The sequence below is a fragment of the Caretta caretta genome, chromosome 2 (assembly GCF_965140235.1).
Source record: "Caretta caretta isolate rCarCar2 chromosome 2, rCarCar1.hap1, whole genome shotgun sequence".
NCBI lineage: Eukaryota > Metazoa > Chordata > Testudines > Cheloniidae > Caretta > Caretta caretta.
In genome coordinates, this window is record NC_134207.1 from 213,512,436 (window position 1) to 213,536,772 (window position 24,337).

The following is a 24,337-nucleotide window of genomic DNA, read 5'->3' on the forward strand; positions in this document are numbered from 1 at the left end:
TAACCTCCTTTTTTGTTTGTTTGTTTTCCTAGTTTGAAAACCTAGCAAGTATATTGAAGCTTCCTGGTAAAAAGACATTTAACAACATGGACAGAGAATTTTTAGAGAAGAGGAAAAAAGATTTAAATGCATATTTGCAGGTAAGTTCTTGACTAGTCTAGTTTCAAATTTTCCTTCATAGTTATGGCTGTCTGCCTGAACTAATAGTTCTCCATCAGGTATTCAGTAAATTCCACTAAATGTTAATTCAGTCACCATGAGATTGTCTTAATAAAATACCATGATTTGGAACAACACAAGTATGTTGTAAATGTCACAGCTGAAGGTAAATGCTAAATTTAACTCTGATCATTTGTGTTTCAGTGACCAGAACTTAAATAATTGAAGTATAAGTGGGGGATGCAGATGCTCAGTTTTATAAGGTGTTAATAACCCAGTTTCGAGTTGGATTAACTGAAGTAGTTTATCCTAATGACTGAAAGTGGTTTATTGCTTAAGGAAGAGTATCCCTCCTCTTATACCATAAATAGAACAGTAAAACTTTATTCTAGCTGTTAAAGTTTCCCCTCCTGTTAGCTCAGCATCCTTCTTCATTTTCCCCACTCCCAGGTCAACTTTCAAACTTAGTCTACATCTACACTGCAGTTGGGGGTGTGATTTGTAGCTTGTGTAGATATACCCATGCTACCTTTATTTTACCTGTTTTGCTAAAAATAGCAGTGAGGACATGGTAATGCAAGCTGCACAAGCCTGCCTGACTCCTCTGGGTATATACTTGCTTGTGCTGCCTGCACGGAAGTCCACGCCACCCTATCCTCGCTGCTATTTTTAGTGAGCTAGCTAGCTTTAATATAGCATAGGTAAGTCTACATAGGGCTGCAAATCATACTTCCAGCTGCAGCGAAGATATAGTCCTGGTAATTGTGCTCACTTGACTGAAACAATATTCCTGTCTTTTGGTCATTTTTTTAAAAAAGTGTTTAACCACTCTTTTCTTCCATTATTCTGATGCTGAATTCAGTTGTCTCATTTCTAAGTGACTCACTGAGGAGACTGGTCTCTAAACTTTTTGACTCAACAGGGAACGGTTGTCTGAGAAATTTTTTTGTTTCAGCGGGCACGTCTTTACTGGCACGATAAATCGGTGCTGCTGCTGTTGAAGCAGCAACGTCGATTTAGCGGATCTGGTGAAGAGACGCTAAGTCGATGGGAAAGCTCTCTCCCGTCAATGTCTATAATGCATCACAATGAGAGGTGGAAGCTTTGTCATCAGGAGAGCGTCTCCCATCGACATAGTGTAATGTGGACACCACTGTAAGTTGATCTAAGGTACGTCGACTTAAGTTACATTAGTTACGTAACTTAACTAGTGTGCCTTGGGTCAACTTATAGTGTTAATGTAGACCAGGCCTAAGTAAAATTCTAAGAGGGAGTGAGAGTAAACAAAATGCTATGAAATCTAACAGCTATTTAGATTGTCTAACAACCTGCATTTGTAATATGTATGGTACCTTATTTTATTTCAATATTTTTCCCAAGTGTTGATTACAGTGCAACTACTGATTTTAGACTCTAGTTTCAAGATAGCCAAAAAAGATGCATTTTACAAATAGAGTGGAACTAATAGATCCTTCTTAAAAAAAAAAATTAATTATGCAATGCTTATTTCCCTCTCTGTAACAATACTCATCTTGAAGTAATGTTTAGAGAGAGAATGAAGAAAATACATTCAAAACTGACACTTCTTTGTACAAATATGTAAATTTAGTCACTGCATACAGTATTAAAAATCTTTATCATATGAAAGGAAGTGATATGACTTTTTTCTAAATATGGTATTGTATTTTGGAAGAAGCTGAAAGTTTACAATTAATCTTTTCTTTCTTAGTTGTTGTTAAATCCTGAAATGATTAAAGCTTCCCCAGCTTTAGCCCATTGTGTGTATGACTTTCTGGAGAATAAAGCTTACAGCAAAGGAAAAGGAGATTTTGCTCGAAAGGTAAGAATGGCATTTAATATTTAGCAGATTTTAGTGATGCGTTTGGTGCCATAACTTATTAAATGAATTGAACATATCAGTAACTGACTGCAGACAGTTATAAACCATAGTGTTTTATTTCATGTGCAAGCAATTTTTGAATTTGCATTGTATTTGTAATGTGTGTTGTCAGAAAGCGACAATAATATATCAGGAAATAAGACCAGTATAGAATTAAGAACTTAGCCATTTTTAAAATGTGTTTATTTGTAAGTCAAGGAAACCAGATTTCCAAGAAATGAGTGGGTGTTGAATATGCTACAGAAGGCTTTTTAATTCTATTGTTGACAAGTTAACTTCCCATCAAAGATTCCTGTTCTCCCGTTCCTTTCCCAATCTCCTACCCACCTCCAACTGAACACATGGCTGCTGCTATCATGACTTCCGCTCTCCAGCCCAAAATATGTAATGTGTTTACCTTCTAAGGCTGCTGTTAATGCTGTTTCACATTCAGCCAGCAGAGAATACATGGAGATAAGCACCAAAGTCATGTGTCCACCGTTAAGCCTGCACAAAAAAAAATTCTCAGACAACTGTTCCCTGTTGAGTCAAAAAGTTTAGAGACTAGTCTCCTCAGTGAGTCACTTAGAAATGAGACAGCTGAATTCAGCATCAGAATAATGGGGGAAAAAACTCAGTTGTGTTTGTGAAATTGGAGTCTCTGCAAATAGATACTTGTGTTTACAATTGCCCATTTTGCATGGGCAGCTGCTTTTGCAAATTAGGTCCTCATCATTGCCAGATTTCCAGTGACCTGCATGTCCAACATCTTAAACTATTCAAAAAGTTACTTTTCAGTTATTTAAACTGCATTCTTTAAAAATTTACGTCCGTAGAGTTGACTGTAAAACATCATTCTGAATTTATCTAGCTTTATGTAATGTCCACAAAAGAATAAAGATTTAGTGTTCTGCTTTCCAAATGTATTGGATCTTTCATAACCTTATCTTTTCCTTTTGTAGACTATTACACTAGGTAGTGTGCTTTTGTTACTTGCACTGTTCTTAAGAAATAGTGTGCATTGAAAATATCAGAACACTCATAATTAGTCTCCATGAAATATTTTACTAAAAATAATTTAAATGTGTGCGCCTAATGCTGAACATGTTAGACTTAACAAATCACCATGATGCTATTTAGACAAGATATGGGACAGTGAGTCAGGTTGGAGATGAGATGAGAACTAGGGAGGTAGCGCTTCTGGAAGAAGTGAGTTCGGAGGAGAGAAAGGACAATTAGTGGGCAAAAAATTGAAAACGCTTCAAAGCATAAGGGAGTGCTATGAATGAAGGCATGAAGCTGAGACTGAAGAAGGAGCAATAAATGAGGATTTGATAGGTGTAGGCAGTTAGAATGGGAATGTGAGGAAATGGAAACTAATATAGATTAGACTGAAGCTAAAATGTTTCTCTGAACTCAGTGGGAAACAAACTTCAGCACTTTATCGCAATACATAGAAATGTTGCTTAAAGTATAGTTTTGATATGCACATGGGGAAACTTGTCCATATATTAAGATAATATGATACAAAGATATCAAACAACTGCGTATAGATTTCCCAAACATTTCAAATATACATGATTGTAAAAAATAAATGCAGAATTCATTTTAACTAATAAGTCTTGGGGCAGAACCTTGAAGACCTTTTAGTAAAACATGTCTGATGTCTGATTTCAGCTGGTGAAATTCCTTATTCTGTGTTTAACACATTGTTCCAAAATTTTAAGCGTTGATAGCCAATTAATTTTTGTCCACATTAGATAGTGTTTCCAATATATCTGAGTGAAAATACTGAAGTAAAAATACTTAATCTAGTGCGTGTATCAATTGAATTTTTATATTCAAAGTAAGAGTTGTACTATATATCGGTTTATTCTCTAGAACAGTGTGACTTTTTTCTTACTTGATGGTTGTACTAGTGTCCTCCGTAGGATATGCAATCGTGGTAAATGTTTTCCCCTTCAGATGGACACATTTGTAAATCCACTGCGTAACTCCATGAGAAATGTTTCAAATGCAGTCAAGTCCCTGCCTGACAGCCTGGCAGAGGGGATGACCAAAATGTCAGACAACATGGGCAAAATGTCAGAAAGATTGGGACAAGACATAAAGCAATCATTTTTCAAGGTAAGAATGTATTGGTGAGGTAATATATAGTAGAGTCTAACAGGAGATGACATTCAGGTTTGGGTCCCCTTATCTAAAAACAAATGTTAAACACCCTATTGAATATAAAAGGCTAAGAATAGCGAAACGACTATTATGCAAGGGTTCTGTTTACTTTGGAAAGTTGAAGAGTAATTGGAGTTCCAAAAGAAAGCAATATACAAGGTAATTAATGATATAGAGAAGATAAAACAGACACCTAGTTACTTTTAAACTACAAAAAAAAAAAGAAGGCATTAGGTAAAATTAAAAGGCATCATATTTCAAATTGATGGAAATATTGTGCAAAAAATTACATATTACAGATTTATTTAGGCCAACAACTCCGCAAAATCTGAAAAAGGAGTAGACCCAAAGCACAACTGGCATCCCGTTTTTTACTGACACTCTCTTCGAAATAAGGTTTACGGTAAATAACAGGTTTCAGAGGAACAGCCGTGTTAGTCTGTATTCGCAAAAAGAAAAGGAGTACTTGTGGCACCTTAGAGACTAACCAATTTATTAGTCTCTAAGGTGTCACAAGTACTCCTTTTCTTTTTGGTAAATAACAGTGCTTTTATGACCCAAACCAATTTTTAGATGGCCCTGATTTACTCTTTCTTGCTTCCTTGATGTTTCTAGGAAGTTGATATTTCTAGGAAGACCCTTCCCCACTCCCCTCCCTGCTGAAATTGCTAATGAAGTCCCTCAGCAAGGAAGCAACACTTGCTGTTTGAAGAGAGGAGGCAGGAAGGTGCTAGTACTTCATACAGAAAATCTACAGGGCAATAGGCAATCCTGTGCATTTTTCTCCCCTGCATCTGGCAACTGAGCATCAGGAAAGAGGTGAAGAAATCCTAAGCTCCACAGACATTGAAAGCAGACAAGGGAGCATTGATAAGGAGCTAAGTCTAGTGCTGGGTTTCCTGCTTCTGCTGCCAGGTTTTATGATGGCTTCCTGCCGGTGTCACCTAAGCTGCTGGCTCCGCTCTCTTCCCCACCAAGTCTATGGTGTTACTGGGAGGGAAGAAGAAGCTGTGGTGGTCTTCTGTACACCACCCACTCTTGACCAAATCTCCCATCGGGCATGCAATTTATTTTTCTTCCTTAGAGGGGCTGCCTTGACAACTGAAAGGGTAGGAATAGAGGGAAGTATTCTACTCATCTGGTCCTGCACTAGAAGTGGGAAAACTCAACAGTGATTTAATTGCCTGCTTGCTGGCATTGGTCCTGTCAGGGCTCTCTTTCTTCTCCTTGACTAACTTATATCTTTGGATAATTTGAACTTCTTTCCTGATCTTACCCACCCCTAGTGTACCAGGTATCTAAGGTTGTAAGTAGGGAGTGGGAACTCTGCTTCCTTCTTTGACTGATTGCACGTGAGCATTCCACTCTTGGTGTGTGTGCATCCCAAATCACAGTTGATGGAAAACTTTCCCTCACTAGTACCTGTCAGTGCAGCTTGAGCTCCTTGTGCTGCCTCACACTGCTGTGTGTAGATATAAAGGGCACAGATGATTCACACCCCCACTTTCATTCTTATCACCCGTGACTAATGTTGGAATCTGTTGGTCTTGCTTTAGCAAGTGCTCTCAGCATGTTTTTTTTCATATATGTAGTTATATATTTGTGTAGTTATTAGGGTCAGTTAGTGTTTGAGTTAGTTTTAGTCTTAGTTTTTCCCACATTTGGAGTTCCATTAGCAGTACCAAAGAATGCCTTTGGAAGTATCTTGCCTGGCATGCTCGAAGTCCATGCCTGTGAGTGACCCACACTCTAGTTGCTTGAAATGCTTGGATGAGTCACATATTAGGGATCAATGAAAGGACTTCAAGCCTCAGACCAAGGAAGATGGAGAAGCCAGGCTGAAGTTTCTTTTGATGGAAGCCATTCTGAAACCACCTTCAGAACCTTCTTGGTCAGAGAGGGTACCAAGTACATCAGCATCTGAGAGATGTGTGCCTTTGATACAGACTGAATCACTGTGTCCAGGAAGAAACAGAAGTCTTTCAAAGACGCTGCTGGGAGAGGCAGCTCTTCAGCCCCAGAGTCTGCCAGGAAAGGGGACAAAGTGAGTAGAATGCAGTCATAATCGAAGCACTCCTCCACTTATTCATCAGCTAAGTCGACCCGTTGACTCCTGCACAGAGGCAGGCACTGTCAAGTCTGAGGCCCGAAGAGGTACCTTCATGGTTGTGGCACCATCTAAATCTCTTGCACACCAGTCAGAGACATTCCTGGTACTGTCCATGCCAGGGACTTGCTAAGCTTATTGGTGCCAGTGTCCCCAGCGGTGCAGGAGATCATTCCTCCAGTACTGGTAAACCACTTGGAACCAGTGGAGGGCCCAGTACTGAGTCAACCTCCTGGGTCCTGGAGCTCTGCCCTCCAGTACTGTTGAGGAAGAAGCCAGCATTGATGGCTTCTCTTTGCTCTTCCCAGGACTCTCAGTCCCTGGCACTGACTGGAATGGCTCCTCCATAGTCAGGAGAAGGCAATTCTTCTTTTAACTTGGGGTTGCCTCCTATGTTTCCCAGCTGCAGTGTCTCTTGTCACTCCCTTCCTAGATCTTATCTCCTGGGATAATTGTGAGACCCTGTGTCTAGTGTTGGCCTGCATGCGTGGGCTGCATGACATTGGCTTCAGCGTCTATTCAGTGGCCCTTCTGCAATCCATGAAGGTTTTCCCATTTCCAGATCCTCACCTCATCAGTGGCATTCAGTTTCCCTGGGCTAGAAGTTGAGAGTCAGATTGTTGAGCTCCTCCTGATCCCAAGCAGGAAGATGATGTTCAGGAGCATTCGGTGGGACAACTAACAGAGGAGGCTCATCTACCTCAACCTGTGCTAGCTTCATCTGGTCCAAATGAAGCAGTTTCCTTGGGGGTGTCTTTGCCCCTTCTGATGATTACAGGAGACATCGGCCTTGGACATTCAGGTAGAAGAGGTTAGGGAATCTTCTCAAAACCTGCTATTCTGGCCTCTGCTGTTCCATCTTGGGTGGCACCACAAATAAACGAACCCATCAAGACACTCTGGCAAACTTCCTCCTTTCTTCCTCCTGCATCAAAGCAAGCAGATATCTAAAATAGATAAAGTTTTGCATGGTCATGCTGGCTTCCATTATTCTCTCCCTGGATCCTGGAGATTTGTATGTTGCCCTTGACTTAAAGGACCCCTATTTCCATGTGATGATTTGTCAAGGCCACAGGAAGTATCTCAGGTTCTTAATAAATTAATCTCGTTACCAGTTTGCAGTGTTGTCCTTTGGCCCATGGGCAGCTTCCCGGGTTATTACAAAATGTATGGCAATGGTAGCTGCCTTTCTGACAAGATTAGGAGTACATGTCTGTCCCTACCTGGAAGACTAGTTTGTGAGGCACCATTCCACAGTTCAGATACTCTTTAGTGTATCTCTCATTCAGTCAACTTTCAAGTCACTGGGTCTGTTGATTAACTCAGAAAAGTCTATCTTCTCACCAATTCAGAGGATAGAATTTATAGGAGCAGTACTGGATTGTATCCAAGCCAGAGTTTCTTTCCAGAGTCAAGGCATCCGACAATTTGATCCATCATTTTAGATTTTAAGGTTTATCCTTACAACTGCACAGAATTGTATGAGGTTTGTGGAACATATGGTCTCTTGCAAGTATGTGGTCTGGTATGTCAGATTGTGTTTCAGGATTCTACAAGATTGGCTGGCCTCAGTATTTTTGCTGAGCCTTCACCATTTGAACACTGCTCAGAGTGCCCTCTCACATTTTATTGCCTGGACTGGTGGACAAACCCTGTCAAATTTGCATAGGAGTTCCATTTGTCCTCAACCATCGCTAATGTTAGTAATGGATATGTCTTTCCTGAACTGGGGGGCTCATCTGGATTCCCTTCAGTCATAGGGGTTATGGTCCACAAAGGACATGATTCTTCATGTAGATGTCAGAGTTGAGAGCTAGCCATCTGCCGTGCCAGGTTTTTCTAACTCATATCAAGGGAAAAAAACCTGCTCGCTCTTACAAACCACACACAGTCAATGTTCTGTCTCAACAGATGAGGAGGGGCCCACTCGTCCCAGTTCTGCTATGACACAGTTATCTATGGGATTCCTGTATTACCAACACAATTGATCTCAAAGCCTCTTACCTTCCCGGGATGCAGATAGAGCTGTCAGATCACCTAAGCAGGTCATTTTTGAGTCACTAGGAGTGGTCTCTTCATCCAGATGTAGCCAGGTCCATTTTCCAGCTCTGGGGGATTCCCAAGCAACTCTGTTTGCAATGAGGTGCAATAGGAAATGTCCACAGTTTTGGTCCCCGAAAAGTCACAGTCTGGGTTCCCTAATGGATGCTTTCTTGTTGTCCAGTCTTTTTAATCTCTCCTCATATGGAAACTGTTATGTGCCCCTAATAATTTTTGTTTCCCTTCTCTGTACCTTTTTCAATTTTAATGCATCTTTTATGAGATGTGGCAACCAGAACTTCACACAGTATTCAAGGTGTGGGTGTACAATGGATTTATGTAATGGCATTATGATATTTTCGCTTTTTATCTGTCCCTTTCCTAGCGGTTTCTAACATTCTGTTAGCTTTTTTTGACTGCCTGTGCACATTGAGCGGATGTTTTTAGAGAACTATCCACAATGACTTCAAGATCTTTCTTGAGTGGTAGCAGCTAATTTAGATCCTATCATTTGGTATGTATAGTTGAGATTGTTTTCCAATGTGCATTATTTTGCACTTATCAACATTGAATTTCATCTGTCATTTTGTTGCCCAGTCACCCACTTCTGTGAGATCTTCACAGTCAGCTTTGTACTTATCTTGTGTAATTTAGTATCATCTGCAAACTTTGCCACTTCACTATTTATCCCCTTTTCCAGATCATTTATGAATACGTTGAACAGCACAGGTCCCAGTACAGATCCTGGTATTTATCTGTCCATTGTAACAACTGACCGTTTATTTCTACCCTTTATTTCCTATTTTTTAATGAGTTACTGATCCATGAGGGGTCCTTCCCTCTTATCTGATGTATGCTTTGCCTGGTTGCCTGCTCCACCCAAACCTGAAGGCACTCCATTTAATGGCATGGATGCTCTATGGTTAGAGCTGGGAAGGAGTCGTGTTCAAAAGAGCTTCTAGATGTGCTGTTGAATACCGAAAACTATCTACTAGGTTTACTTCCTTCTCTAAGTGAAAGCATTTCTCTATCTGGTCTCATTAGTCTGGAGTTTTGCTGATTACATTCTTCAATCCAGCATACTTGGACTGTCTTTTGTACCTGAAACTGCAGGAGTTGGCCATAAGCTGCTAAGTGGATCTTGATGAAACTATCTCGGCCTTCCATCCTCAGGTGGATAACAGTCTGTCTTTTCTAATTAAAATATCAATAAGATTTTTGAAAGGCCTGGAAAGATTGTACCCTCAGGAACAAGATCTGTTCTTCTATGAGACCTAACCTTGGTATAGTCAAAGCTTATGGGTCCTCCTTTTGAGCCTTTATCTATCGGTTTACTGCATCTTTCAATGAAAGTGGCATTTCTGGTGGCCATTGCTTCTGCTAGAAAGGTAAGTGAGCTGCAGACCCTGATGTCTGCTCTGCATTATACTGTTTTCTTTAAAGACAAAGTTTACCTGTATCCTCATGCAAAATTTGTCTTGGAAATGGTATCTAACTTCCATATCAACAAGGTGATTTACCTATCTTCATTCATTCCCAAACTATCTTGAATAAAGATCAGGAAAGGCTGCTGCATACTCTGGATATCTGGCTTGTCAGGTCCAAGCAGTTCCATCAGCCTTCTCAGCTCTTCTTGGCAGTCAAAGACAGTGTGACACAGCTCCCAGTTCCTTCTCAGAGAGAGAATCTTGGATACTCTCATGTATTTGCTTGTGCTTCAGTTTGGATAATGTTATCCCGCCAATCAGTGTGACAACACATTTGACAAGATCATAAGCAACTTCTGTGACCTTCCTGGGCAAAGTTCCTATCCTAGATATTTGGTCTTTGGTGCACATTTGCTTCCCATTATGCTATCACTCAACAACCTAGAAATAATGCTAGATTTTGGTGAGTTGTCCTTCAGTCTTTGTTCAGATAGGCTCCAATCCCATCCCTTTCATGGCTTCTGAGTCAGTAAGAGTGGAATGCACATATGCAATCACTCAAGAAAAAACTGTTACTTACCGGTTGTGCTTCGAGATGTGTTGCATGTGGCCATTATATGACCTGCCTTCCTATCCCTTTGCTTGGGAGCTTTTCTGACAAGAAGGAATTGAGGGAAGTTGGGGCCAGCTCCACCCTTCATATCTACACGCAGTAGTGCACAGCAGTGGCGTGCTCAAGCTGCCCCAGCAGGAACAGATGAGTGATCGTGTTTTCCACCCTAAATCCCATGTAATTTCAACCTCATGGAAAAGTATTCAAAAGAGATAAAAATCAACAGGCTCTCCTAGATGTTTTAATGGGGTTCTATAGGAATTACTCTACAAACCTGTAGAATTTAACAATGAAAAGATACTGTATAGTGGCTTAAAAATAATATAGAGACTTTATCAGAGATTGGGGTGACCAGACGTCCTGATAAAATTGGGACTATCCCGATATTTTACTCTGTGTCCACGTCCCGACGGATGACTTGGACGCCATTTGTCCCGATATTGTAAGGTAGCCCGGCGATGGCGTCCAGTTGGCGCGGGACTGGCAGGCTCCCTACCTGGCTCCGTGCAGCTCCCTGGAAGTGGTAACATCTCCCTCTGGGTCCTAGGCTCAGGGATGGCCAGGGGGCTCTGCGTGCTGCCCCCTGTTCCTGGCCATTGGGAGTTGCGGGGGCGGCACCTGTGGGTGAGGGAGTGCACAGAGCCACCTGGCCATGCCTCCGCCTAGGACCCAGCGGGAGATGTGGCCAGTTCCAGGGAGCTGCCTGAGATAAGCATCAGCCCACATACACTCCTGCACCCAAACTCCCTCATGGAGTCAGCACCCTGAACCACCACCCCCCCCCCAGCGCTCCCCCAGTTCTGAGACTTCCCCCTCGCAGCAGGGCCAGAGCTAGGGCCCTGCATCTCCCACTGACCCGTGGCTTGCTGCAGGGCTGCGCTTCCCCGATCCATGGCAGGGTCCGGGCCCAGGGGCTGCTGTTGAGGCTGTGTGACATGACCCCTAGCTTATGGCAGGGACTGCTACCCCGACCCATGGCTTGTGGCAGGTGCCGCGGCCTGGGGCTGATGTTGGGGCTGTGCACCCCGACCTGCAGCTTCCTTGGGCTGTGCGCTCCAGTGGGGGCTGTGAATAATGTGTCCTGATATTTTATTTTTGCCATCTGGTCACCCTGTCAGAGATACAATTCTATATTCAGTTTAATACAGCTGTTTAAAAATATATGGAAAGTTTATAACTTTCTACAGGGCTTTTGTTGGAACAGTTCTTTCCCCAGTTTTCCAAACAATCTTGCTTTCCAGCAAATTGCTCTTTATCTGCTCCTGTTCACACCTGATCTAATACCCCTAAAATATAGCACATTTTAAAAGTATAAATATAAAGTGGAACAAGATGAATGCCAACCATAAATCCTATGAAAATATTTTGTTTTCCCTCTTGCATCCTTATCCTTTCTAGTCTCCTACTTTTTTTTTTTTTTTTTTTTTTTGCAAATAATTAAGATTGTAAGCTCCTCAAAGCAGGTACTTTGTGGCTTTATGTCTGTAAAGCTCACCTCTAATATATCTATAGCTATAGCAAGAGCCGAGGTGAGGGCCCTTCTTCCTCAAAACAGGAATGACAAGACTGAGTCTGGGGTCATATGAAATACAAAACTGTTACTTGTAAAAAACATAGATTGGACCTCACCCTGAGCCTCTCTTTTTGGAAAGCTTCCCAGTTACATAAATAAGGATAACACAGTTATACTCACAAAGAGAGATCTAGGATTATGAATCCTCATGCTTCAGTCCTGAGATCAGGAAGAAATGGGGGAGGGATAGCTCAGGGGTTTGAGCATTGGCCTGCTAAACCTAGGGTTGTGAGTTCAATCCTTGAGGTGCCCATTTAGGGATCTGGGGCCAAAAATGGGGATTGGTCCTGCTTTGAGCAGCAGGTTGGACTAAGATGACCTCCTAAGGTCCCTTCCAACTCTGAGATTCTATGAAATGTCCACTGTTGGCTCTACAGTATGGATTGATTGGTTTTACACCTTTCTCTGAAGAATTAGCCGCTATCTGAAAGGGGATATAGAACTAACCATCAGTTTCTTCTGGTTTGAGAGTTTCTGTGATAATTTTTAATATAAATGTGCATGTGGGTTTTTTCTTGAGGATATTCGTACAGTTTTGATAACTATATTGGGAAATGTTTCAAGCTGTGCTGGAAAATAATTCCATATGCAACCATTGATATATCTTGATATGTCACTAACTTGGAATCAAAATGCGTGATAGTAAGTCAGTTATGAAGATTGTATCTGAAATTTTGAAATTGGTTCTGTCATAATTAGAGATTCTCTTTGATGGTTTCCTTGAGACCTTTAATTTTCCCCCCATAATCACGTCTTTTTTTATTTTGAATATAGGTGCCTCCTTTAATGCAGAAAACTGATTCAGATCCTGAACACTGCCGTGTTGCAGCACAGCTTGATGACAATGTGAGTCTGACTTTTATTTTAGATTTGTTTAGCAACTTAATTTTAAAGTACCAATGTGTGTGTTGTTTCATATTGTATTATTTACTTGCTCTATGCTATACTTTATTGGCATCAGAAATTACACCAGAGGGAAAACTGGAAACAGTACTTTCAGAACATTTTAAATTTTTTACTTTAAATAAAATTGACATATTTCATTCTAAAATGTTTAGAAGCCCTTTTAATACAAAATTGTTTGCATGGTAATGTGGTAAATGTTACCTACCTATTATTACTTCTGTAACTATCCTCAAAGATAGAATAAGGTTGCAATATGAATAGTATTCAGCTAAATCTGATCCTGCGATCTTTAAAACTAGCAAACATCGTCAGTATTGGTGATCAGAGAGAATTGTTTTAAAGAAAACTTTAAAAAAAAATTCCTAAACAATAAATGTTCAATCTGTGGACCCTGAAATATATAAAGGAAAAAATATTAGAAACGTGATAGTGAAGTTTAAAATGTTAAGCTCTTGATGTTCTCATAAGCTATGGTATTTTCCCAGTGTTCTGATTGATACACTGATCATATGTGTGAAACATAGTTGAATAAAATCTTTTATCCGTAACTAGGACTGAAGGCCCTTAAGATTACTAGTGATTATATGCGGATTTGTCATGGTTATAAATCTGCACCTGTTCCACACTTCACATTTTTATTTGTCACATCAAAGCATTCCAGTTTGTCTTCATGTGCATAACTGCTACCAGGACTCCAGTAAATGACGTTTTGCTCAAGTAACATAGGCTTCAGTTCTTTTGTTTTGCAGTGATTTCATCTAATACAATCGTTTATCTGTTTACTTTTGAAATTCTTGTATTCTGAAACACTGAGCTCAGCCAAAACAAATTAACATAGAAAGTATGTGTACACCATTTTAGCACTAAATGAGCAGAAGTTTGAATTACTGTATCTCCCTTTTTCTGCAGTTCAACTTTTCTGAAAAAATATAGCATCTACTTAGTCTTAAAATTTCATTTTGAAAGACTAGTGTTTGGAAGTTTGAATTTTGCACCATATTTTAGGATATTTTACATTTAGAACTTTTCCTGAACTTCACACAATGCCAGGAAATTCATAGTTAAACCTTTAGATAATATAATAATACTGCATTTCTCTTCTGTTAGCATTGCGAATAATCAATAGTATAAGGAAGATTTAGTTGGCCTATATTTCACTAACAGAATTGTGAACTAAGGCTAACATTTTCAAAGAGACACTTAAAATTACGTTTCAAAATCTATATTTAGGTTCCTGAATATGTGGCCAGACTTTGAGCACCCAACTTCAGTAATTGGTGCTGCATCCTGAGCACTTTTGAAAATCTAGCCACTTACTTAAGTGTATAGATTTAGGCTGGGATTTTCAAGGGTTCCTTAGGGAGTTAGGTGCCCAACTCCCACTGAAATTCAGTGGGAATTGGGCACCAAGTCCTTTAGGCTCCGTTCAAGCATAAGGCACTATTTTTCAAATCTTCGCTTTAGTTCCAATTGCATGTGGAAATTCTGCTCTCAACTATAGTTGTGCAACTCCATTGTTGGCAAATTGTGCCTTCTGAAACACCTTTACTATCCCATTGAATATAATGGAGTTGCACAGGTGAAAACAGTTTGTCTCTGCAGTTAGAACTTTGTGAACTAATTTTCCATAGTTGTATTGACTCTGCAATTGACTTTTGCAGGAGTAGAATATAGTAATGTTGTAATATCAGTTAAGGAAGTAATTCCATTTAAGAGGAAAGCTGTACTGTAAAATATTTAAATGTGACTGAATAGTATGCTTAGTTTGAAATTTTTGCCTGAAGCAAAGTGAATTCACCCTTTATGTCAGAGATTTACAGAGGAAAAGTTTTCAGTAAGTTTTCTTATGTTCCATGCCGGTACAGGTTTGTTAAAACAATACTAATTGGCATAAAAACCAAGAAACTCAGTTAATATTTGTGCATGGATTTCCTTTGTTTTTTAATAACCACTTTTGGCTGACTCACAATCTAGTATGAGTTGACTTCACATGTTGAAATGGCTGCTCTAGATAAGTTATTGTCTTACATGTAAATGTATTTGATAAAAATGAAGTTATTTACCTAATAGGGTCAGTAAATCTGTACACTTATATTTTGGTATATATAACATACAGCACATGGATAATAGATCCTACTGCTCACCTATAAAGAGACATTTATTATCAGATTTTACAGATTGTTTTTGACATCAGATACTATAGTGATGGATATCAATATAAAATGCTAAGATAAAAATTGAAAACAACATATTTTAAACATCAATATAAAGATTGACAGTTACTGCAATTTCACAATAGCCTCTTAAGTTAAATATCTAGTATTTTGGAGCTATAAATCTTTTTGCAATATCTCTGTAAATATAGCGTCACTGTAAAATAGCAGCCTATGCAACTTTTAACAATAAACACAATTTTTACTACAGAACCACAGTGAAGCATTTGAAAATAACAGACCTTTCTCTCTCCCCACCACTAAGTTAAAAACACAGGTCCTGTGGAATCATCTGACACTGACAGCTTATTTCTGCATCAAGATCAGATTGAACTCAAAAAATAAAAGTTTGGGTTCTGTAGCAATGGAAGAGTGGTCTGCAATTGGGCACCTTCCTTTCAGAGCCACTGTTGCTACTGCTACATTCAAAAGAAAGGGTATCCAGACGAAAGCCACTCCTTGAGTTTCCCATCAGCTCTGCTCTTGGAAGCACTGTTGCTATCTGAAGAAGAGAAGAATAAGAAACTCCTCTAAGTAATACTGCTGCCACCTTCTGTAACTGGTTCTGAACTCTACCATTCTGGCCTCAGTAATGCAGCAGATTCTTCTTTTAGGACATATTTTTAAAAGACCATACTTAAAAATCTAGTTTAATTTCAAAATAAAAACCATGAATGATTCCATCCTGGGGAAGAGAGATTTCAGACCATAGGAAACTCTTTTAATTATTGACTTCTTTCAGAAAGACAGTGCGTATGATGTAGTGTGGAAGAACTAAGACTCTTAACTTTAACAATTGTGGTAGATGCTACCTTAATTGCCTGAGCGGGAATTGAGGTTTTCAGTTTATACTTTGCCTTTTACTGTCCATATCTAGGTGGACGACAATATTCCTCTTAGAGTAATGCTGCTCCTTATGGATGAAGTCTTTGATTTAAAGGAGAGAAATCAGTGGTTAAGAAGAAATATAAAAAATCTACTTCAACAGCTTATTAGAGCAACATATGGAGACACGATCAATAGGTACCAGCTTTTTTATTCATGCTCAATTGCTGTATGAGAGTTTGTGAATCATGTCTAGAAAGTTATCCTTTTATTAGTTAGTTGTAATGTTCTACTGATTGTGCATCTGCAAATGTAAGCTCACTGCTTAAGTGCAATTTTTTCTTTCTGAGATTATACACAGATCATTAAAGATGGAATGAGATGGAAGCAGATTTTTTAAAACGTCATTTTTAGTGTCTGTTGCATAAGACATGGAATGCGTCTTATTTAAACTTCTCTAAAAATTTGTAATTTCCAAGAAAATAGTAAGCTCTTGCATATGTTTATAGAAGTATGAATTCATTATATTATCAACTAATGTTGACATTGTGTAAGCTTTTTGTAAACTTTACTTTTTATAGTGTGCAACTGTTTATAAGATTTATTACTTCTTGCACTGTTTAACAATTGAGTCAATCAAATGCTCATAAAACTGAAGCCCTACAATCTATCAGACTGGATGTATTGTACATAGTTATACAGTATGTGTTAGAAGTGGTGTCAACAAGATGTTTTTTGTTGGAAAATGCCGATTTGTCAAAGCTCAAACTTTTCATGGGAAGGGGGTGGTTTTTGATGAACTTTGTGACTCAAAAATAGTTTGGAAAAATAAATCATAATGACAACATTTCATTTTGATGCTTTCAAAATGAAAAATTCCAGTTTTCCCATTTGAAATGGCTGTTCATTAAAAAAAATAATATGGGGAAAAATTAAATGGTTGAAGTACTGTATTTAGAAATTACAGAAACAAAATGTTTTGGCTCAGACTGAAAATGTGTTTGATTTTCCATTCATGAAAGTATGAGATTTTGACTTTTCATCTGATTTGGGATGGGACAATGTTTTGATATGTCCAGTTTTTGTGGGATGGCAAAACTGTTCCCCGCTCAGCTCTAATAAGTAATGATATGGGAACTTACTGTATTAGTTTTTCTACTTCAGCATTTTAAGCGGTTTATTTAAGACCACCAAGACTTTTGTTTTATAATTATATTAAAATGTACATGAACTGTTATACTTCTTTTAAAAAGCTTAATCACTTTAGAGACAAACTCAGTTCTGTTTAATCCGTATTCTGTCTCGCAAATAGTTTCAAAGATGGGGGGGGAATAGCACTATTCTAATCTCCTATTTCCCCATCCCGCTAATAGGACACTGTTACATAATCCATGACTCCACCCACCAAGAAGCAGAAGACAAAGCAAATTGTAAATTATTAATCTTGTATAAGGAATAATTTCACTTACCCTCTTCATCCTAGAAGCAGGAAGACTATAGCTATCTCCAAACATTTTTTGTGCGCTTGGAGGTAGCAGAACTTGATGAGTGATGTGTTTGTTCTCTGCAAATGGGCTGTGTAGCTGGGCATGGGCCCCTGAGTAAGCAACTGAGACAGGTGTGTGTTGGTGCCTTGGTAAGGGCTGTGTGCTTTGACCCTTGGACCTTTGATCAGCCCTGCTGTTTGAAGTCTGAGTGGTTAATCATACCCTGGTGGTAAGGGGTGAAGCTGAGGTAAATAGGGAGACTTAATATAAAAGGTCATTTGCTAGGCAAACTTGAGCCGCAAACAAAGGCGGATAACAGGAGAGTTTCAGAGGGAGTTTGGAGAGGGAGCATGTGAGGTTTTCCTTTCAGTTCCAGGTCTATGTATGATTCCACAATGGCCAGCAATGGAACCGTGGTGGTGACCTGCAACAGACATGCCATATTTTCTTGCCTGCCTGAAGCCAGGAGGTACTTCCTCTGTATGAAGTTGGTGGCTATAATGGAAGAAAACATTCTTGGATTGGAAGGTGAAATAGAAATGCTACTGAGAATCAGAAAAGCTGATGAGTTAGCTCCCAGGTACAAGGTTGGGCAGTTCATAACCACCAGAAGTAAGAGGTCAAGGTGGCATTCTATGCAACTGCAGATAGATGAGGATGGCAAGCAGTGAGAAGAGGATCAGGAGGAATTTCACACAGCTAGAATCAATTGGAACCTTCTAGCTGTGTGGAATTCCTCCTGATTCTCTTCTTTCTGGTGGCCACAGCCTACCATCTCATCTGTCTCCAGCTGTATAACATGCCACCTTGACCTCTTCCCTCTGGTGATTATAAACTGTCAAACCTCCTCTATGATTTTCCCCTCTCTCCAATTCCATAGTGTAGAAACTGTACAATATATCTCTCAAAATCCAGCCAATCCAAGGAAACGGGAAGAGATGAGGGGGGACACGGATGAAAATCTGAAAGAAAATCAAGCTTGCCCACCGAGATCTCCAACCATCTAAGGCAAAACAAATTATCCTTGTTGGGGATTCAGTACTCTGAAGAATTGGAAGCACATTCTGCAAGGTAGAGGTGGACTACAGGATGGTGTGCTGCATTCCTGGAGCCAAGATAGGAGATGTCGCTCTAAGATGGGATAGGCTTTTGAAGTTCACCAGCAAGGATCCATTACTGATGGTTCATATCAGCATTAATGACACTGCATTGCAGGATATCTTGCAGCTAAGATGACTCTAGTGAACTCAGAAGTGTGGTGAAGAAGAAAGGAGGAGATATGAGCACTCATTACAAAATCGAGGTGCTGAGAACAAAATTAACTAAGGAATCAAAGAACATGAAGAAAAGAAAATTTTTAATTGCTTGTGCACCAGCGCTAGGAGTTGCTCATTTGTGAGCATAAATTCAGTGTAGCTGGTATTATTGAAACCTGGTAAGATGATTCATGTGACTGGAATGTTAAAAACAATCAATATAATCTAGTTAAAAAGGATTGAGTGGGCAAAAGGGAAGGAGGAGTGACAGTCTATTAAAACTGCTATTACTTGTTTCTGTGTCCTGCCTATACTATGTAAGGGGTGGGGGGGAGGGGAAGCTTCCCCCAACATGCTATAAAAGCTCCACGGCCTACCTGTGTCACAACAACCATTTTTCTGCATATAAAAACTGGGGCCGGCATTAGGAGGTAGCAAGCTGGGCAGTTGCCTGGGCCCTATGCCACAGGGGCCCCTGCAAAGCTATATTGATCAGGCTTCAGCTTCAGCCCCATATGCCAGGGCTTTGGCTTTCTGCCCTGGGCCCTAGTGAGTGTAATACTGGCCCTGCTTGGTAGCCCTCCTGAAACCTGCTCACGGCCCTCCATGGGGCTCCAGATCCCTGGCTGAGAACCACTGCTTAAAGGGGCCAATTTCGCAAAGCTGAAAACAGTTGAGCCAAATCAATTTGCGAGGAACAATTTAACCTGAAAAATGTGATTAATGATTGGGAATTATTTAAGAACACTTTAAAAGCCAAGTCCTACAATCAAAAAAAGAAGGCTGTATTAGTTAAAACCAACCAAGTTCAGAAGGGAAGGCAGCTTTAAACATTAAAAAGAATATATAACAAATGGAAGAAAGGGGAAGTTGATAGTAATGAAAATAAATCAGAAACTAGGAATTGTAGAAAACTGGTAAAGTAAGTAAAAGACCACAAGGAGATATCTATGGCTACCAGAGTTAAGGATGATAAGGAGTTTAAGTATATTAGGAAAAAAAATACTAACAATGGTATAGGTCATTTATTAGACGGAAATGGGAGAATTATTACTAATGCAGAAGAGTCAGAATCGTTCAATACATATTTTTGTTCTGGAAACAAGCCAGATGAAGTCATACTGTATAACAACACACTTCCCATTCCACTGCTGTCTTAGGAGGATGTTAAACAGCAGCTACTAAATTAGACACTTTTTAATAAATAAGGAGGTGCAGGTAACTTGCATCCAAGAGTTTTTAAAGAGCTGGCTGAAGAGCTTTCTGGACGGTTAATGCTGATTTTCAGTAAGTCTTGGAACAGTGAGGAAGATCCAGAAGACAGGAAGAAAGCTAATGTTGTGGCATCATTTAAAAAACAGTAAATGGGATGATCTAGGTATTTATAGGCCTGTCAGTTTGACATCTATCCCAGACAAGATAATGAAGCACCTGATATGGGATTTGATAAACAAAGAATTAAAGGAGGGTAATATAATTAATGTAAATCAACATGGGTTTATGGAAAATAGAACTTGTCAAACTAACTTGATATAACTTTTTGGTGAGAGTACTAGTTTGGCTGATGTAATAGACTTCTGTAAAGCATTTGACTTGGTACTTAACGACGTTTTGATTAAAGTAGAACAATACAAAATTAATAAAACACAAATTAAGTTAGTTTAAAGCTGGCTAATTGAAAGGTCTCAAAGTGTAATTGTGAATGATCATTAAAAGGATGTGGTTCTTGGCCCTATGCTATTTAAAATTTTTGTCAATGATCTGGAAGAAAATGGAAAATCATCACTGGTAGTTTGCAGATGACACAAAAATTGGGGGAATTGGTAATAAGAGGATGGCTCACTGATACAGAGCAATCTGGATGTTTCATAAACTGGGCACAAGCAAACAATTCTAGGAACAAAGAATGTAGGCCATGCTTGCATAATGGGAACTCTATCCTGGGAAGGAGTGACTCTGAAAAAGATTTTGGGGTTATGGTGGATAATCTGCTGAACATGAGTCAGATGCTGTGGCCAAATGGACTAATGTTATCCTTGGCTACCTAAACAGGGGAATTTTGGATAGTAGTAGTAGAGAGGTTTTACCCTCTGTATTTGGCACTGCTGGAGTAGTGTGTCCCATTGTGGTGTCCACAATTCAAGAATAGACTCAAGGAGCTCAATCTATTTAATCTTATCAAGGAGAAGGCTAAGGGATGACTTGATTGCAGTCTATACATACCTATATGGGAAACAGAAATTTGATAATGATCTCTTCAGTCTAGCAAACAAAGGTATAATATCAAGTGGCTGAAAATTGAAAATTCATTAATTGCTCTGCTTTCTGCATCAATGTGATGTAATGATCTAATGTTCTGTTTGTAGGATGGGAAAGAGAGTAAATTACCTAATGGCAGTCTGGGTTGTATGCTTCTTCTCTTCTCCACCCTTCTTCATCCTTTTTCTTTCCTATTTCTGTTGGGGTAAACCTATTTAACTTTAGAAGTACTCAAAATGAGGAAGGAAAATGAGTGAATTTAAACCTTAAGTGACTGAGAATGAACAAGAGGCTTTCTGGTGTGATAACTTGATGTAATCTGTGGAATGGTGAAAAGGAGAGATGATGCACTTTTTTGTTTTTTCTTGAATATTGTTTGAAGTTTTAACTACTTTAAAGCACTCTTTACTTAAAGAACTCTTCTTCCTGATGCCCTTTGAAAAGTAAAATGAGAGCAATCACTAATTCGTCTCGCTTTGATTTTAGAAAAATAGTTGATCACGTTGACTCGATGACTTCTCCTGACCAAGTAGCAGATGCAGTGAAACGCTTCAGGTGTGTTTTATAGATACCTTTTTTTATTTTAAAAGTATATTAAACTTATACCGGTATAGGCCAACTAATATTTAATGATTGTCCTCCTACCTCAGCAATGGAATCAGTTTAAGCTGTCAGAGACAGTAAGTCCACTTCACACCAGAAATTCTGCCTCTGTACAAGATTCAGATAGGTAGTTTATATCCTGATTTGTAAAGATTTTATGATATATAAATTATTCATTACTTGAACAGAGAATATTTTTCTTTTTTGGAAAGGGGTATCATAAAATCATAGAATATCAGGGTTGGAAGGGACCTCAGGAGGTCATATAGTACAACCCCTGCCCAAAGCAGGACCAATCCCCAACTAAATCATCCCAGTCAAGCCTGACCTTAAAAACCTCTGAGGAAGGAGATTCCACTAACTCCCTAGATAATCCATTCCAGTGCTTCACCACTCTTCTAGCGAAAAAGGTTTTCCTAATATCCAACCTAAACCTCCCCCACTGCAATTTGAGACCATTACTCCTTGTTCTGTCATCTGCTACCACTGAGAACAGTCTAGATCCATCCTCTTTGGAACCCCCTTTCCGGTAGTTGAAAGCAGCTATCAAATCCCACCTCATTCTTCTCTTCTGCAGACTAAATAATCCCAGTTCCTTCAGCCTCTCCTCATAAGTCATGTGCTCCAGCCCCTTAATCATTTTTGTTGACCTCCACTGGACTCTTTCCAATTTTTCCACATCCTTCTTGTAGTGTGGGGCCCAAAACTGGACACAGTACTCCAGATGAGGCCTCACCAATGCCGAATAGAGGGGAATGATCACGTCCTTCGATCTGCTGGCAGTGCTCCTACTTATACAGCCCAACATGCCATTAGCCTTCTTGGCAATAAGAGCACGCTGTTGACTCATATCTCGTCCACTGTAACCCATAGGTCCCTTTTCTGTAGAACTTCTGCCTAGCCACTTGTCCCTAGACTGTAGTAGGGCATGGGATTCTTCCATTCTAAGTGCAGGACTCTGCACTTATCCTTGTTGAACCTCATCAGATTTCTTTTGGTCCAGTCAGGTTCCTCTGTATCCTATCCCTGCCCTCCAGCGTATCTGCCACTTCTCCCAGTTTAGTGTCCTCTGCAAACTTGCTGAGGGTGCAATCCATGCCGTCCTCCAGATCATTAATGAAGATATTGAACAAAACCGGTCCCAGGACTGACCCTCAGGGCACTCCGCTTGATACCGACTGCCAACTAGAAATGAAGCCATTGATCACTACCCATTGAGCCTGACAATCTAGCCAGCTTTCTATCCACCTTATAGTCCATTCATCCAGCCCATTCTTCTTTAACTTGCTGCCAAGAATACAGTGTGTTTCCATATCAAAAGCTTTGCTAAAGTCAAGGAATAACACACCCACTGCTTTCCCCTCATCCACAGAGCCAGTTATCTCGTCATAGAAGGCAGTTAGGTTAGTCAGGCCCTTGGTGAATCCATTGCCCTTGGTGAATCCATGCTGACTGTTCCTGATCACTTTCCTGTCCTCTAAGTGCTTCAAAATTGATTCATTGAGGACCTGCTCCATGATTTTTCCAGGGACTGAGGTGAGGCTGACTGGCCTGTAGTTCCCCCGATTCTCCTTTTTTAAGTTATTCACTACCTGTTCTAAACTGTTGCAAAATTGTTGTGTACTTTTAAACAGTAGTTAAATTTCACTCCATTGATGGGTGAAGTGGCTTGTTTGTGTTCATGCAAGTGTATAATATGTTATATCAGGAGCAGCAACAATTACTGTAGTTAAAACCTTGCCACAGGTTATTACTAATATTTGTCTATACATTCATAACATTTGAACTTTCCTTTGGAGCTTTCAGCCCATTGAGTAATCATCGGTTTTAAAAAAAAAATTATGAGCTAAAGGAATCTATTTGTACTACATCACTTTTAGAATGCTGTCTTTGTAGAAGCCTCAAGAACATGCTAAAATAGTCATAAGATATGTAGGATGAGCTCTCCAGAAATGTGGTTCACAAAGATTGCCTGTTTAGCAAAGAAGATGAATATCTGACCGGTATTTTCATCTGAAGAGAGAAATACCTAAAGATGTAAAGGACAGTACTAACAGACCCCATAACAAAGGCTCTGTGACATTAGTCTTCTGGACACTCTTCCAGTCTGTATAGATATGGTCAAGACTGTATTTGAAGATGTTGCAGAAGTTTCATCTCTCACTGGAATTACTGAGTGAATTTTATAGCTTCTCCAAAGGTAGAATAGATCCCCAGACTGTGATCCATGTTTTATGTGCGTGAATGCAGTTATGTACCAAATTGAAACTGCTTTGCCAGCAATGTAAGAGCTCAAAAAGTGGATTTTACATTGTTCTGACTCTGGTCATTAATAAATAGCATGGACCCAAGTGTGAGGTAACTTCAGTATTTGTCATTTTATCCAACAGAGCAGTTGCAAATAGACTAGATAAAGTCAGATTGGCTAGGCAGGCAGACAGTTACAGAGACTGGAACTTTCAGTCCATAAGTTTCCTTAGATAATGTACTTTTGAAACTAAGAAGTTAACTTTTTTTACAAGCTTAAAAGTAATTTTTTTTCTTAATAGACAAAATTTTAAGGCAGTTTTCATTGATAGGATAGCAGGATTGTCTACATTTTCCTCATTTCTCTCCTTGAATTGTCCAATTAAGAATACTGAGAGTCTATATGTCCTCTAATTGTAAATAGAAATAAAAAGAAGCCCAAGGTTTGGACCCTTTTTAAAAGTAAAAAATGCAAGCAGCGCTGTTGTCACACAGATTAAACATTCCAAAGCAAGTCATCGTCTTGTGTCTTACTACCAAAAAATTTGAGCCTAAGTTGTTCCTAAAAGAG

At 39.5% G+C, this 24,337-nt stretch overlaps 1 protein-coding gene across 2 annotated transcripts in view; it reads left to right on the top strand.

The window, feature by feature from the left end:
* The window catches only part of SNX13 (sorting nexin 13), a 167,960-nt gene that overhangs the window by 138,866 nt on the left and 4,757 nt on the right, over positions 1 to 24,337 (top strand). The window contains exons 19-24 of one of the 2 annotated variants that reach the window (XM_048838325.2): positions 33 to 140; positions 1,889 to 1,999; positions 4,004 to 4,165; positions 12,745 to 12,816; positions 15,967 to 16,112; positions 21,403 to 21,471. In XM_048838325.2, coding sequence (XP_048694282.1) covers positions 33 to 140; positions 1,889 to 1,999; positions 4,004 to 4,165; positions 12,745 to 12,816; positions 15,967 to 16,112; positions 21,403 to 21,471 — 668 coding nt within the window. The remainder of the gene's footprint in view (positions 1 to 32; positions 141 to 1,888; positions 2,000 to 4,003; positions 4,166 to 12,744; positions 12,817 to 15,966; positions 16,113 to 21,402; positions 21,472 to 24,337) is intronic. The other variant, XM_075125821.1, reaches the window with a different exon arrangement.